This window comes from Lissotriton helveticus, chromosome 2_1 (assembly GCF_964261635.1).
Source record: "Lissotriton helveticus chromosome 2_1, aLisHel1.1, whole genome shotgun sequence".
In the NCBI taxonomy this organism is placed as follows: Eukaryota; Metazoa; Chordata; class Amphibia; order Caudata; family Salamandridae; genus Lissotriton; species Lissotriton helveticus.
Genome location: NC_136059.1, coordinates 985,699,783 through 985,714,946, shown reverse-complemented (window position 1 = coordinate 985,714,946; position 15,164 = coordinate 985,699,783). Strand labels below are relative to the sequence as shown.

General features: G+C 43.2%; 1 protein-coding gene across 1 annotated transcript in view; it reads right to left on the bottom strand.

Moving 5' to 3' along the window:
* Window positions 1–456: 456 nt before the first annotated feature.
* PIP5K1B (phosphatidylinositol-4-phosphate 5-kinase type 1 beta) overlaps window positions 457–15,164 on the bottom strand; it is a 375,649-nt gene continuing 360,941 nt past the window's right edge. Inside the window, exon 15 of the mRNA XM_078675735.1 lies at window positions 457–1,232. Within this exon, the coding sequence (XP_078531861.1) occupies window positions 1,230–1,232 (3 nt within the window). The 3' untranslated portion in view covers window positions 457–1,229. The remainder of the gene's footprint in view (window positions 1,233–15,164) is intronic.

Genomic DNA, 15,164 nt, shown 5'->3' with positions numbered 1-15,164 from the left:
TGTATCATCAATGGTGGCATCTAATTCAAAAGCTTTAAATTGTATTCCATTACTATGTCATTTCAGTCAGCATCAGGTATCTGATCCATATTACATGTTTTAGAAAATTGGAAATAATTTTGTTTTATTCCCATTTAAAAAATATACAGATGACGATGGTAACTATTCAACAAGGTTCAACATCTCAGGCAACAAGACATTTGGTCTATTTATAAACAGAACCAACTGTGACGTAAAAGAATTGCAATTCTTGTCATCCTATATTGAGGATAATATTAGGGAATTTGCTGCAATGTGAGCCATCTGGGAGAACTCTGTTGATTAAAAATATTATTCTAAACTTGATATTAATTTTCTGTAGAAGCACATCATGTACTAATGGATAAACAGGTGTATAGCTCAAAAGCACTACAACTAAAAACACAAATACTTCAAGTACAGAAAAGCAAAGAGACGTTTGGGAACAAAATAGTTTATTTCTGCTGTCAATAAAACTATAGTGTACAGTAGTCTTTACTAAATAAATTATATAATTTCTCTTTTACAAGCAATAAACTAAATCACAAATATTTCAGACAATGTATGTACACAACATAAGGCCTTGTTATAAATAGCTTTTTTCTTCATTTCACTGGTAAACAGTTAGAAAATATTTTCACAGAAGGTCCCACCCATAATGAATGTGCAGACATAGTATGCGAATCTTTGCATGAAATCAGTGTGCACCTCCAAGAGCATGACTTCAAGTGATTATTATTCTCAAAACGGATGAGTGAGTGGGAATTTCATTCACAACTGTTTCAGTGTATGTCCTCCTCTTCATTCAAAGGCAAGCCGATGACTGGTGTCGCGTGTGGCACGATCAGTAAGACATGCGCAGGAAATAGCTAAAGACTCTATTGGAAAATATCACTTTCAAGTCCCCTTTGTCCCTGAAAAAAAGTGATTGGCTGAAGCATAGAAAGCAGCATAAATAACAATCTCTGCAGTTCTTCATAGTCCAGCAAGCAGCAGCAAACAACAGTGAAGTCTGCAAGGTTATCCAGTAACATCTTCTAACTCCATCTCCTGTCCGTGATCAGAGGAGCTTGCAATATTTTCGAAGGCAAGACTAAGGTCTCTCCATTATTACTCTTTGTATATAAGGCTCAGAGAACTCCCCTTGTTCCTAAGGGGCTCCTTCCACCATGGTTCATTCATGCCCACCATTGACTTGTTTCTTCTTTCCTTCACTAAAACAGAAAATAGTGCCCGTTAGATCAGTTTTCATAAACTGGCATTCACATTTTTTTGTTACTTCAAACAATGCAGTGATTTTACATATGCTTCTCTTTCTTAAACTGACTCTGTAAAGAACACAATTTACAGATTACTGAATATGTTTCTTATAAATTATTATTAATATTATCCTTTGAAGTATCAATTCAAATTATTCACAACTTTAACCTTTGAAGAATCAATTCTAGCGTTTCCTCAACTTTGGACAATTCTTCATATACTCCGCCTAAAGATCAATCAGTGAATATAGGTGACTGACTGTTGCTCTGACTCTCTTCTACTTGAGAACAGTGTCCCAAATGGACATCTGTTCTCAAGCCATGAAGCATCCGCCATTACTACATTTGCTTCTTAACTGATAGTGCTATAAACAAGCTGATATCAAAGTTGTATCTCAGACTATGAGATAAATGAACCATGACTATGGCCTGACTTACTCTACGAAATTAATGATGGTGCAATGTAGCAGGTGACATCTGATTCACTTTTATGTCAGTTTCCCTATCTTATGATTTAATGACAATGACAATGGTTTTGAGCTGGCCACAGGTTAGTATTAATATATCCTTGCTCTTGTTAACCTGCTGTTCTATATGTTAGAAAACATGATCTTGATTCGCTACATAAAGCCTTGATATTTATATGAATTCCGAAAATCATAAGTCAGCTTTCCTTTTTATATTCACAGCTAGGCAACCTTGGTCCAGATGTACTAACATGAAATTCACAAAAAGTGGTTGAAAATTGCTTACTGGCTTTTTGCAATTCAAGTGAGATTTTCTGAACCAACTTAAGTACTATTAGGTAGTTTTGCAAAATCACCATTCGCCTTGGGTTGCCATCAGCCTCACCTCATATAGAATTATAAGGTGGGTCATAAATTGCAAATTTCTTCAACTTGATACCATCACAGGAATGGTGGCTTGCTTGCTTCCGTAGACCACCATGTCTCAGCAAATTTAAATCAAGTAAACATTTTTTTTTTTTAATGCCGCCTGGTTATCCCAATAAAAGATTCCTACGTTTAAAGAAAGGGTCGACTAAGTGATTACCAATCTGTCTTCTGACTTAATTCTATCAATGAAAACTTATTTATGGACATCAGAAAGGAGTTACTATTGGCTAGTGGAAATAGCTTAATGTGTGTGTGTGTGTGTGTCAATATGCTTCATTTATTGGCAGCTTCGACACAATTGACCACAACATCATGATTCGCTCCTTGAGGGATTAAATGGGCACTAAAGGCATGGCTCTACTGAATGAAAGAGTCGGTGGCTGCCAACAGATCCTGACTGCTGCATGCACCTCATTACTTGATGAGTAAAACTGCCTCTAAGATTGAGATCTTGTTTTTGGAACAGCAAGACACAGCTCTATTCCCATTTAAACAACATTCATTACTGGGCTCGTCCTCGTGTCCAAAGCATCAGGGGCCATATTATACAAGTACCCCGGAGGCGCAACAAGGGTTTGAGCCCGCTTTGCGCACCCTCTGGGCACTTTGGTATTACAGAAGAGGAAGCAGATGCCTGTGCGGTTTCTTCTGTAATACTGATAGCGCTGGCGCACATGAGGCACCAGCGCTATCTTCAGAGGGCGTTCCATCATTTGCATGGGGTAAAGCCCCAAGCAAATGAGGGTATTCTTTTGCCTCTGTGCCGTATTACAGATGCGGGCGCAGAGGCCACGAAGCTCTCAGGTGGCGCACTGTTAGTATGCCTCCTTGATGGCAGCCCTCTGGAGGGGGAAAGGGGATTCTATGGACACCCCGACATCCCCTTGCATGCGGGTGCCGTCACTCACTGCACCCGCCTGCAAGGGATCTCCATTGCCCCTTCAAAGTGGAGGCGGGTTGCCGCCTGCACTGTGAAAACATGGAGCGGCTTCAAAGCAGCCACTCAGTTTTTCACATGAATGTGCTGCCCCTAGGGCAGCGTGAGTTTGCGGCTGTCGTAGGGGCGGTGCATTCATCATAATACGGCGTATTTTCCTTAATTGCGCCAGAAGCAATTTTTAAAAGGTGCACCTACAAAATGCGCTGCATGTATAATACGCCCCCAAATCTACAGCCTGTGTGTCACTTTCAAAACCAAACTTTTCCTAATGCTGTGAGTGATTGCAACAACCAAGCCTACTGTTTAACATTTAATACTGCTGTGCAGTACCCTCCCCTTGTTATTGACATCACATCAGAATGCTTTGGTAGTGGCAGTAGTTACGTCATGACTTTATTACTATGGGTACCTAATCAAGATGCTGAATAATGAGCAGCATACCTCATCTTTGTATTAAGGAAGGGTCCTGTCATATTATTTGCGGCATAATCATATTGACAAATCTATTATTTGACAAAAATCATACAATATAAAATGTTTACATAAAATCCAAAATACAATACAGTTTATATAGACAAAAGAAGTTCTGAAAAAGAAGAGACTCAAGACAGGCCTTTATCAACCTTTTGTGAAGCACAAAGCCTACTGGATCCTTTGTCTGGCTAAAGTGTGACATATCACATATTACAACCAGGTCAATTTTTATTACTTTAGTTTTTATTCTACAGTATTCATACGGCGTAACATGGGGCTAAAGCATCAAAGTGCCTGACAAAGACGTGTGGACAAGAAAAGCAGGAAAAACATATAGAGTGGAGAAACAACGGGAGATTTAATGTTCATTATATCAAAATATTTTTAGAATAAACACTTTTTCGGATTTCTGAGCATGCCTGGTAAACACAGAGGTACATAATATACCAGAGTGAAACACACCTAACCGAGCCCTTTTGCCTTCTGTAAAAATTTACCTAATGGATGAATTATCTACTAAGTTGTAGCTGGAACGTTGGAAGAGCAAAGATTTGCAGTACTGTGGAAAGATGAGATCCGACACGTGTATGGAAGTTTATTACAAAGCACTTCATGCCTATTTGCTGGTTACTGCATTATAAGAGCCAACTGCGTCCATCTCGGATCCGTATATGAAATAAAATGGCGCCCACGTCATGTCGTAGGTGTGCGCAAGCATGGTGACGCATGCTCGATGTTGCATGCACGCATACATCATCACGCATGCACACGTCTACAAGATGACATGGTCACTGGAAGCCGCATCATCATGCCTTTTATTTTTCCTTTTGACTATGCTGCACAGCACCGGCAAGAAATGCTTTTAGCCGATGTTGTACAGCATCGGCAACAAGCACTGGCGAAGACAAAAGGTCCCAAAGGGAGACCTATTAGCTTTGCCAATGTATGTTTAGGTTTGGGTTTAGGAACTCCACTGTGTTTATATTCCAAATCTATTTGGAGACGTAAACACCAGTATTATAAGTAGGACTAAATTCGCAACTGTTTGAGCTCCCAGGGTCAGCTTCAGAAACAGCTTTTTGCTTCGCGCCACATTCTTTAGCAGCTGCTGCTGTTATCATTGTTCTGGTGCTAGTCGAAAACAAATGCTGTTAGGTGTATAAATGAACTTTCTTGACCACTGTAAGAACTCCTATATCTCTGTGCTTATTTACAAAGATGTAAATATGAATATACCTGAACCGCAGTAAGACGGCCAAAGCAGCATTCGTGTAGTAAATGATATGAGTTGAAGCATCTGTGGTATTTTTTATGAAACGAAGCACGTCAGTAACACAAAGGGAATGTTTTTTACTTTTTCATCCATCCATAGATAGATAAGCTTCTTTATCCAAGAACTCAGTTGCAGATCGGCCCTTGTGGCTTGGGGTTTACAGTTTTGATTGGATCACTATTAGGATCAGAGCTTTAAATGGGTCGGTACTGAGTACCGACACTTTCAAAAGAGTGACGTAATAAGTTTAATTGGAGAGTACCGGTTCTAAGAAACAAACAGGTACTTTGGTTCAGAGTACCTGCACTTATTTTTTTACCATTTCAAGCACCGATTAAAATTGGCTTAAAAATCCTAGTAAGTGGAATGTTGTGAAAGTGTCACACTTGAGAGCATTGCCAGCTGTGCAAGTATGTATGTGTTAGTGTATATAAATAGTGTTGTGGGGCGCAGTCATATTATTTGCGGCATAATCATATTGACAAATCTATTATTTGACAAAAATCATACAATATAAAATGTTTACATAAAATCCAAAATACAATACAGTTTATATAGACAAAAGAAGTTCTGAAAAAGAAGAGACGTGCCTGCATGTGTGTTGTGCTTGTGCCACGTGTCTGTTTGTGCATGCGTAGTTGCGTGCTTCTTTTTTGCTTGGTCTGCCCTTGTGCATAGGCCTCTTTCTGTACATAATGTTCAATGCAAACACCAAACACACGAACTTTCTTTCCCATATTTGTTTGTGAATCGGCTCCACGAAGACTAACATTTTAAATATAAGACACTAGGTGGCAGTGTTGTGCACATTCACTATCTATTCTAAAGGAAAAAATTTCTGTGTGCAAGTGCTCGGCAGGCACAGTTAAGAAATAATCGCGCTTTACCATAATACTCTTTTAGACCAGCAATATTTGTGCACTGGAGAACTTGTCTGATGTTTCTTCATTTTTAACTTTCGCTGTGCTGGCAAAAATTCAGCCACTAATGCGCCTGTCTTTGCTTATATGCGCCACACAGAGATCGCTTATGGGCGAATTAACAGCAGGAGGGACCAGCAAATTCGTAGCACTGTGATATTTATTTTACATCAAGCTACAATCGTCTAGTTCCTATTAAGAGAACAAAAGAAGGTGGAGAAATATGTCAGCGATGCGACAAAGACGTCAGCGCCCTGTTTGTTTAGGATTCATATAACATATTGTTTGCCTCCATACAAAGGTAAGACGGAAGTAACAAAGGCTCCTGACGTCGTTCTTAGCAAATGTGCTTCTAAAGAAAAGCAGCTGCGGTGCAAGCCAGGGATATCCAATAAATGCCTGGGCGAGTGACAGCCCATCAGATATAGAAAAACTTGCATTGGGAAGAAAAAAAGATAAACACCAAAGCATGAAAGTACATAGTTTTTGCCTCTGCCGTTTATTGTTTTTTGGCACAGAATTAAAAAACTTGAATTATTATTTGACAAGTCCTCACAGTCTAAAAGTTCAAGTCTTTGCAATTCGTATACTGTTGTTATTCAGCATTCCTTAAAGAAAATCCAAGGAAGGAGGCGATCTTGATGAAGGTCTGAACATAATTAATTACCCTCAGCTCTTCTTCTCTGCACACAGCAATGTGTTGGATATTATGTGGACCAAAGGGTCCAATCTAGCCTTTTAGTAACTGTGGCCCATTCATCCATCTATCCACCCATCCATCTTTCTCTCCGGTCTAAATGTATGACTAGGTTCTACAAAAGCACACTTTAGCAAGTTTAATGTATGTTCTATATTAAAATACCTATGATGTTGACAATTTGGTTTGGTTTTGTTTTCTTGCTTTAGAGGATATTCTACAGTACACTTTGAAAATATTCTAATATGTGTACTCTTCTTGCCTCTTGCCCTTTCATCCCCAGTGTTTACATTTCACTGCAGAAAAGGGACCTATAAATACATCATTTTATGTGACATGAAGGGAGACAAAAGGATCTATAAACCACAGTGAAACAAATGACTCCTTTTAAGATTTGAGCACCTTGTTTTTAGGTCTCGCACCTAGCGATACACTGCACAGCGAGAGTCCTTTTTTCCGGGTTTTGAAAATGGACCTGGAAAATGCACATGCTCGTGCGTCTGATTTTAGCTTTGCAGCCTGCTATTGGCCCATCCCTGCGTGTGCCTTTGTAAAATAGCACACAATAGGCCAGAGGCGGGCGCATAGCTCCGCCCCTGGCCTGTTGGTGTCTATTACGCGCCTTTCCTGCCATATGGTTTCAATTATCGTGCCCAGACACGAGCGCGATAATTGAAAGCATATGGGCGGGCGCACCACTCGTTTATTTGCCTGCCCAGACAGCCGCTGCTTCAGCTCATTATGGCGCCCCCCAGGGCAGCAGCTTCTACCGCCGCGCCCTCCTGTTCAGCCTGCTCGCCGGGTCCTGGCGCCTGCCCCGGAGGCCCCGGATGGATGGGCTGCGCCCAGGGCCCGGGGAGCCGTGCAGGCGTGGGGCGCCGCCTCTGCCGGCCGTAGCCCATGGAGATGATCTTGCTGGCGGGCGCCGTGCCGTCCTTGTTTAAAGGTAGGGCGGGTGCAACGTGGTGTGGTGGGAATGACATATTGCCGTGTAAATGCGAGCTGCATATGTGTGTGTCCGTCACCACGGGGGCCGTTCTTTGAATAGATGTGACATTCTTGTGTTAATCACCCAGATGGAGGCACCTGTGGGACGGCTAGTGGGGCTTAATAAGTGAGGAGCTGGCAGCCAGGTCATGGGTAGCAATTAGCTTTAGCCCTGGCATTCAGCGGTCAGTCATCAGAGATGAGAAGGACAGTGTGTCCGGCTTAGAGGGATGCTGCAGAGTGGCAAGTGGAATGCGCCTGCTAAAAATACCCTCTGTATTGTGTACAACAATTGCCCTGTATGTAAGTTTTCAGTCAGCATGTGCACCAAATCCTAGAGTCAACAAAACAAACTTGGGTTTTAGGAAGGTGCTTGTGGGGGTTTGAAGGGCAGCAGTGGTGCAGCGCAACCTCAGGAAGGCGCTGACGTGCTGTCGTTTATATCTTTATATGTGATGAGTAGACGTGTGATAAATTAAATAGACAATATTCTGCCTTCCGGGCCTAGTTATCGGATACATTATGTCTAAGTGGAGTGATTGATTGCGCCAAGTTTCCGTTGGTCATGTATTGTGGTACTTGAACCACGGAGCCTCAAATTCTTATTTATTGGGGAGTATTTATACACAATCTTAATGGTCACAATATTGGATGTCACCTTAATTGTGTGTGTGTATGCATGCATGCATGTGGGCGTGTGCACCTTTGTGGACCTGCACACGTGTATCTGTGTGTCCTTGCATATGAGCATGCATTTGGGTGTGTTTACCCTTGTGTGCATGTGTCTAAGCCTCTAAGTCTTTGTTTGTGTAAGCATGTTTGTGCTTTTGTGGCATGTGTGCGTGCATGCCAGTGTGTTTGTACTCTCACACAGTGCACTAGGACTGCTTCCTGCACATGTAGAGTGGTTGCACCATGGTTGCACAGTTATACAGTTACATCGCTAGTTAAGTTGAAAGAAGACCCTGAATCTACTCTGTTTATTGCCAGAATATGGACAACACCTGAGTCGTGATGATGATGGCAGCAAAGGAACCTCATACAGTCATCTTCAAAAGAAGAGCAACCTAGATGTCCTCCTGACCCCAAATATTGCTAAATATTAAAAGAAAAAATGTTGGGGTAACCAAAACTAAGGAAGAACTAAAGGTACATCCAATTTATGTTTCAAAAAGTAGACGTGACATTCATATTTGGTCAGGCCCTGTGCCCACTCCGCGGGCGGCCTCCGGTGAGAGTCCAACAGGATTGCGTTAATCCAAATGTTTTTTTCAATTTGGACCCAGGATGGATGCTTCTGCAATCCCCCCAATAAGGTCCAGGGAGTCAGGATACCCATACCCTGCTACTTACACTTTATTTTTACTTAATTTCCAGGACTCTGGCACTGGGTCCCGTGTTCTGAAAGGGTGGGTGCAACATTTCTCCTCATGTTGCGCCCAGCCAATCAAAGCTCTCCTGGGACTATCGGGAGCCTCCTGCTCCCGTGGCGGCAAGACGACCGATGGAAAAAAAAATTCCCTCTTCCTCAGTCATATTGCTCTATCATTTGAAGTTGCGTGCCTGCAGGACTCTCACTGCTGATGTTTAAGGGAAGGTCCTAAAAATATGACTTTAGGGTGGGAAAGATGACGCCTGCTTATAAAAGTGCAGATTTGGTAATGGTGAATATGCATCTCATTATCACCTCAGTTATAAAAAAGTGCAGCACGTGCACGGTAAAGTGCACTGATTGCCATTTTCGCAGGTAGAAACACTGTTGGTTATGTAGCTCTTCATCGGACACATTTTTAAAGTGTCTGCATATTCCTTCAGAAATGAAGGGTATCACAGCGGTGGGGAGTGTGCTCTGATTGAGGAAGGCAACCATATCACGTACCTGTTGTCTGTGTATGGTTAGAAACTCCAATATATTGCAGGCATTTTGGTTAGGACATGAGCTGCATTTTTGGCTTTGTTTTCTTTCTCAACAGTGACACTGGGAAAATATTGGTAAACAATATAACAATATATCTACGATAGATACATTGATATAGTTGACAACTGAACGGCAGACTACATTATCATAATTGAATGTATATACCTCAGCCGTTTATACCTGATCCTGCTTCACGCCAATTTATATTAACCCATTTTATCTCTTATATTAACCCATTCTATGATGGCGGCCGCGTTAACCAGGCGAACCACCTGACCCTACGTAGGAGGCGGGGCTTGACGCCGTAACCTGGCACCCCCGCATTGATATGGCACCCGCCGCCGAGCATTACCATCTATCCGAGCTCGGGGCGATGGGTAGGTGAATCCACGAGGACACGGGAAGCATGAGGTAAGGTGGACTCCGTTAATACGCTTGGAGATCCCTTTACCCCACGCTAGCACCTGATCTATCTCCACCTCGCAGAGTGCTCTGTGCAACTGATTTAAGCCCTGACCTGACGATATATACGTCTCCTCCTCCCTCAGCCATACCTGAAGGTTCAACCCCGCTGTTTCAAACCCGCCGAACGCCCATGTGGCATTTCTTCCCTGACCTGTAGGTGAGTCGGGCGGGTGCATGTAGTGTCATTCTGCTTATCGAGCGAGCACTTTAACATCATGTTTTTACCGGAGAAGAAGTGTATTGTCTCTCTTGTGAGTCTGCTGTGGTTTTTAATACCCTTGCACCTACATATTTGTTTTAACATGTAGCACCATTTCACGCACATAGTGTTGGTGTGTGGTTTACACTGCTCGGTGCTACAACACGTTCACGTTTGATTGAAGCTAGCCGAACTTCATTATCACTAGCATGACACACTGTGTGTATTTGTGGCACTGACCATATCTGTGTTCTAGAAAGAACTCAATGCTATTAACCCTGTATTATTATTCTTATTTCCATTTTAGGCATAGGAAAATACCACAGAGGTAACCAACACCCACAGTATTGGTATTATACACATGACACTAGCATGTTGTTGAATGAATGTATTTTCTATACTTTCTATACTTGATAGGTCCTGATGAATCGCGGGCAATAGCCTTATGCGAGAAACATGTTGACTAATTTCCATCCTACTCTTATCTAGGGCCAATATACCTAATTGGTTGGCACCTAGCGAGTTAGATTCACGCTTTTAACTGTAGCGGGAGACCCCCAGAATAAAGTTGTTTCCGGTACCCCCCTCTACATTTTAATCACCCCCTAGGCTACTTGCTTTACTACCCACACTTCACCATAAGGCAGTTGGATTTAAAAGATCTCCGCTAAAGAGCCCCTCCTAGAGGTGAGCCCGTTGGGGATTGCACCGCCTCCCCGACGAGGAGCAACGCCAATGATGAAGCATGACACCCATATGGGTGTGTGAGGCAAATACATCCAACAAAATGGATGCCCAAAGGTGTCATATTAACACCCTCGGTCACGCCAGATACACACAATTCCTTCACTAAGGAACGGTTCAGCAACCTAGTTTTGTTTACGTATGCTTGTCTAGGGCACTAGTTGATACTGGACCTTCCACTTTTCTAAGTGGTAATGAGTGCCTTATTGATCAATTGATCACCCTCCCTCCTTTGAATATTACTGGGAAAATATTGACATTTTAAGCAATGGTGAACAATGGTTACTCATCATTTTATGAACTTTTTCCGAAGACATGTAGAAATGGTGTATGTGACAGGTCTTATTTCAAAATGCAAATCTGCAGATGGTGTAATGTATCTGATTTTATGAGCCTCGTATTTTTTGTTTCCTCAAAATAAATCGAAGAGCATATGGGAATGATCCTATTTTTCATACACATACAGGGCAAAATACGGAGGAAAGGGGAGATGAGGGGTTTGGTAAACATTGCATCACGAGATACACACTTTGGGACAGTAGAGAGAGGAGGGGGCATGCAGTGGTACAAAAGTAGATCCAGAGAAAACGTGAGGGGGTAATGCTTGAATTAATCTCAGCTGCTTACAAGTCACTCGCTCCAATCCAAGTGTCTGATTAGTCATTTATTGCCTTTCATTTTATAGCACTTAATACTGTGGCGTGGGCTTCAAAGAACTTTGAATAGTAACGTTAGTTATTACCTATTGACACAGTACCCTTTTTACTGGCCTTGGTAAGATGAGAGGTGGTGATGTGAGTCCAGCTTGGTTTTTTGAAGGGCTGATCCCCCCCACCCTCTGCCTCGTTCGTTACATCCAAGGGAGCTTCCCCCCCGCTTTAATGTGATAGATTAGTGAGCTATTGTATCTTTGTGTCACAAGTTGCAGTTGAAGCTGGACATCCTTTAATCTTTTAGCTGTCGAGACATTGTGTACCATTCATTCGGTAATAGTGTTTTTCTTCAAACTTTTTCTGAGACAATTCATCCTGTGATAACGGATATGAATGCTCAATAATATCAAAGCCCTTGTGAACATAGCAGAGAGGCTGCCCCTCTTTTTAGGTCAAGCCTGGGCAGCACGTGCGCTGCACTGGGAGGCATGCTGTATTCAAGTATGGACCTGAAGCTCCGCCCACTCTCCGTCCATATTTTTCATTGGCTTGTTTATTCTTTCTCTCTTTAATTTCCTACCGGAGTAGTGTGGGAGCGGGATGAGCAACAAACTTCATAAAGGCCCAGGACAAACACTAGAGTGTAGTACTCATGTATGAAAACAATGGAGTTTGAGAGGGAGTTTACAGTGTTGTACCAGGCAAGCTTTATGGGCCTAATAGCCCTATTATTAGACATTGACCACTTTAAATAATACACATTATTATGGATAAACGGTAAAAACAACTCTTCAGTTTGAAATAATATGCTGGATAGACATTTTCAGGTAATGGCTAGGCATAAATAAACATGTGAGCGCAGAAGTTGGAGTTTGCGCTGATGTCCATGGAGGAGGGGGCTTATCATTGAAAGGGCATCAGATGAAAAACAATCATTGGCTAAGCGAATAGGTCTCTCCTATGAGACGAGAGCTATTGACTTTGTCAGTGTTTAGCCACGTTGTACAGCAGAGTGGCTGTCATGCAGCATGGCTTAAAAAGAGCATTGGCAAAGCCAACACGTCTAGTCTACGAGAGCTATTGGCTTTAAAACTGTTTTTAGCAATGTTATTCAGCAGCGTGGCTGCAATGCAGCATGGTTAAAAGTTTTTTTAAAAGTGCTTTGACGCAGCTAGGAGCTACAAGTTTAGCATATCAAGTAGAGGTGGGCTAGCCACTTCAAGCTGGAGCCGGGCTCCAGCCTGAAGCCTGACTCTGGCTCAGCTTGAGGTCCTCATGGAACCTCGAGCCGATAAGGAGCCAAGCTTTCAAGGAGCTTCTCCGGCCTCCCTCCCTGCACCCTGAATGTGGCTTTGGGGCCAGAGCTGTGGACTTTGGAATTGGGAATCCAGCTTCAAGTCTCAGCATCGGCTCAACATCCTGTGATCATGGGCAAATTACTTCATCTCCCCATCCCTATAAAAAAGGACAGGTGATCTTGCACAATGTAACATATTTTATGTGATGTTTGGTCTATGAATTACATAGCAAACATTTACAGGGCTCGGGTCATTCACAGTGTCTGTGATCCGAGCCAGAACCTTTGCTCCACACTCCCCATTAATTTGTTGGCTCGCCCACTTCTAATATCAAAGCATATCAAGGTAGGACGGTTGAATGCCAACGTTGACGGGTTTTTAGAGTCGACCAGGATTCAAGGCGGGCCCTCTCCTGCTTACCTTGAGTGCAGCATCCTGTTTTACTCTCCCAGCAGGGGCGGATTGGCACTGCGGGCACTCGGGCATTGGCCGAAGGGCCGGTGTCTCAGTGCCCTCTGTGGGCCATTTTTTTTTCTCCCCTTTCCCAGTTCACAGAGAGCTGGGAAAGGGGAGGAAAAAAACGGCCCACGGAGAGCACTGAGAGAGAGAAAGGAAAGCAGCTTCCCTGGGCGGCTGTACAGCGTTTATCAGCTGTGGCCTCTCCTTCACCCCCTGCCCTGCAAAGCAATCACGCTGAGGGTGGGCTGGGATGGGGTGATTGTGTGCAAGAATCGGCCTCCCTGGGGGCCAGGTGTTGCTTAGGCCTTTGAGCCATTTTCACCTCGGGCCTCCCTGGGGCCCATGCAACCCAGAAACAGTATTTGTCTTAACACCTCGCCCACAGCCCTTCACATTCAGGGCATAGTCGGCGAGGAAGAATGGGTCTCACTCTCGATGTTTGGAACTCGCACCATCTTCACCTCAGCCTCCCCCTGGCTACCATGGATGACCCAGCAGCTGTGTTTTGTGCTCCCCTGCCAGGACTTTGCCCTGAGGCCGTGGAGGGCTTATTAATTTACTAACAGCAGGGGCCTTGCTGCTTTTCAGGTTCTCCTGCGCTGGAGAGCTCGAATAATTTTGTAACAGAAAGGAGCCTTGCTGTTTTTTTAGTTGCTCAGCTTGTAGGCCTTGGTCACCTTCGCCCTGTGTCCTTCCCAAGAACAGTATACTCCCACTTTCATTCCTTGTGTGTGCATAGGCCTATGTGGCTTGACGCCAGAGTTGCAGAGATGGGGAATCAGGTTTGAGTCCCAGTGCCTGCTCAACACCCTGTGATTCTGGGCAGATCACTTCATCCCCCAGGCCCTTAAATATAAAATTGGATCATGTGTACTGGGATTGGTGCTCATGAATAGAACTCAAATAGCCTTTGTCTTGGGCTGAATTCAGACTATATAAAACCGTCAAATGGAAAAACAAATATAAAAAATAACCATTTGTCCATGCTTTATGATTCTGCAAAGGGAACATGATAATTAAAGATGACACTTTATAAAAACACGTCCATATTTTTTAACACAGCTTTTCTGATGCAACATTTTAATTTAGTTCCCCTTAGTGCCTCCTTGTCTGGTTTTCTTATGTTGTGGTTTTCTGATTTATGTGATGATTTAAGTCTAGGTTGGTCTAAAGTCTAGCTGGTTGGGAAAGAGTATCAACGACATTGTGCAGGGCGTTAAGACTGCAAGTAAGTATTCAGATTTCAGAACTGCAGTGCTCCTAGTCTTTACCAATGTTACTGGCTCTGTAAGCTTTAAAGGGCCTATTTTACGAAATATTTCTCTACAAATTAGAGTAACCAAATGGTGTTTCATGAAAGAGCACGCCCTTTGAATGTGGGCCACACCCCTTTGAACGTGGGCCACACCCCGCGAATGTGGGCCACTTTTGTCGTCAGTGCCCAGGCCAAATTGTGATCCCAATCCGACCCTGTCTCCCAGTGCCTAAAAAAAAAAAATGTGTTTTAACATAATGTAAAGGTGCTCCAATACCGTCGGGTCAAATTCGCGCTATATAAAACTGCACCAAAAAAAAAAAAAGTGAACTACCCGGGAGGTCCTCGTCCAAGTAAGAAACTTGCACAGTCGCAGCATTTTAAAGAGATGTTTTTAGATTTAAAGGCATCGCGCCGATCTTCCTGTATCCGCAGTCGACTCATTTCAAACTCGAGTGATGCTGACGGTCAGCAAGGCTTTATCAGCCCAATGTACAGGGGAAACAAGAGACCTGAATAAGAAGTCCCCGCAGTGTGCTCTGGCCGCGGCAGCACGGCTGGTTTCCTTATCTTGACTTTCCTGCACGAGGCGCCGACTGGGAGAAGTCACCTGCTTCCCGGAGCCTGAGTCTGCTGCTCTGCAGCTGAGCAGGACAGATTGTTTTCTGTTGTGCACATTCACCTTGACCTGGAACTAAACAACAGTGAG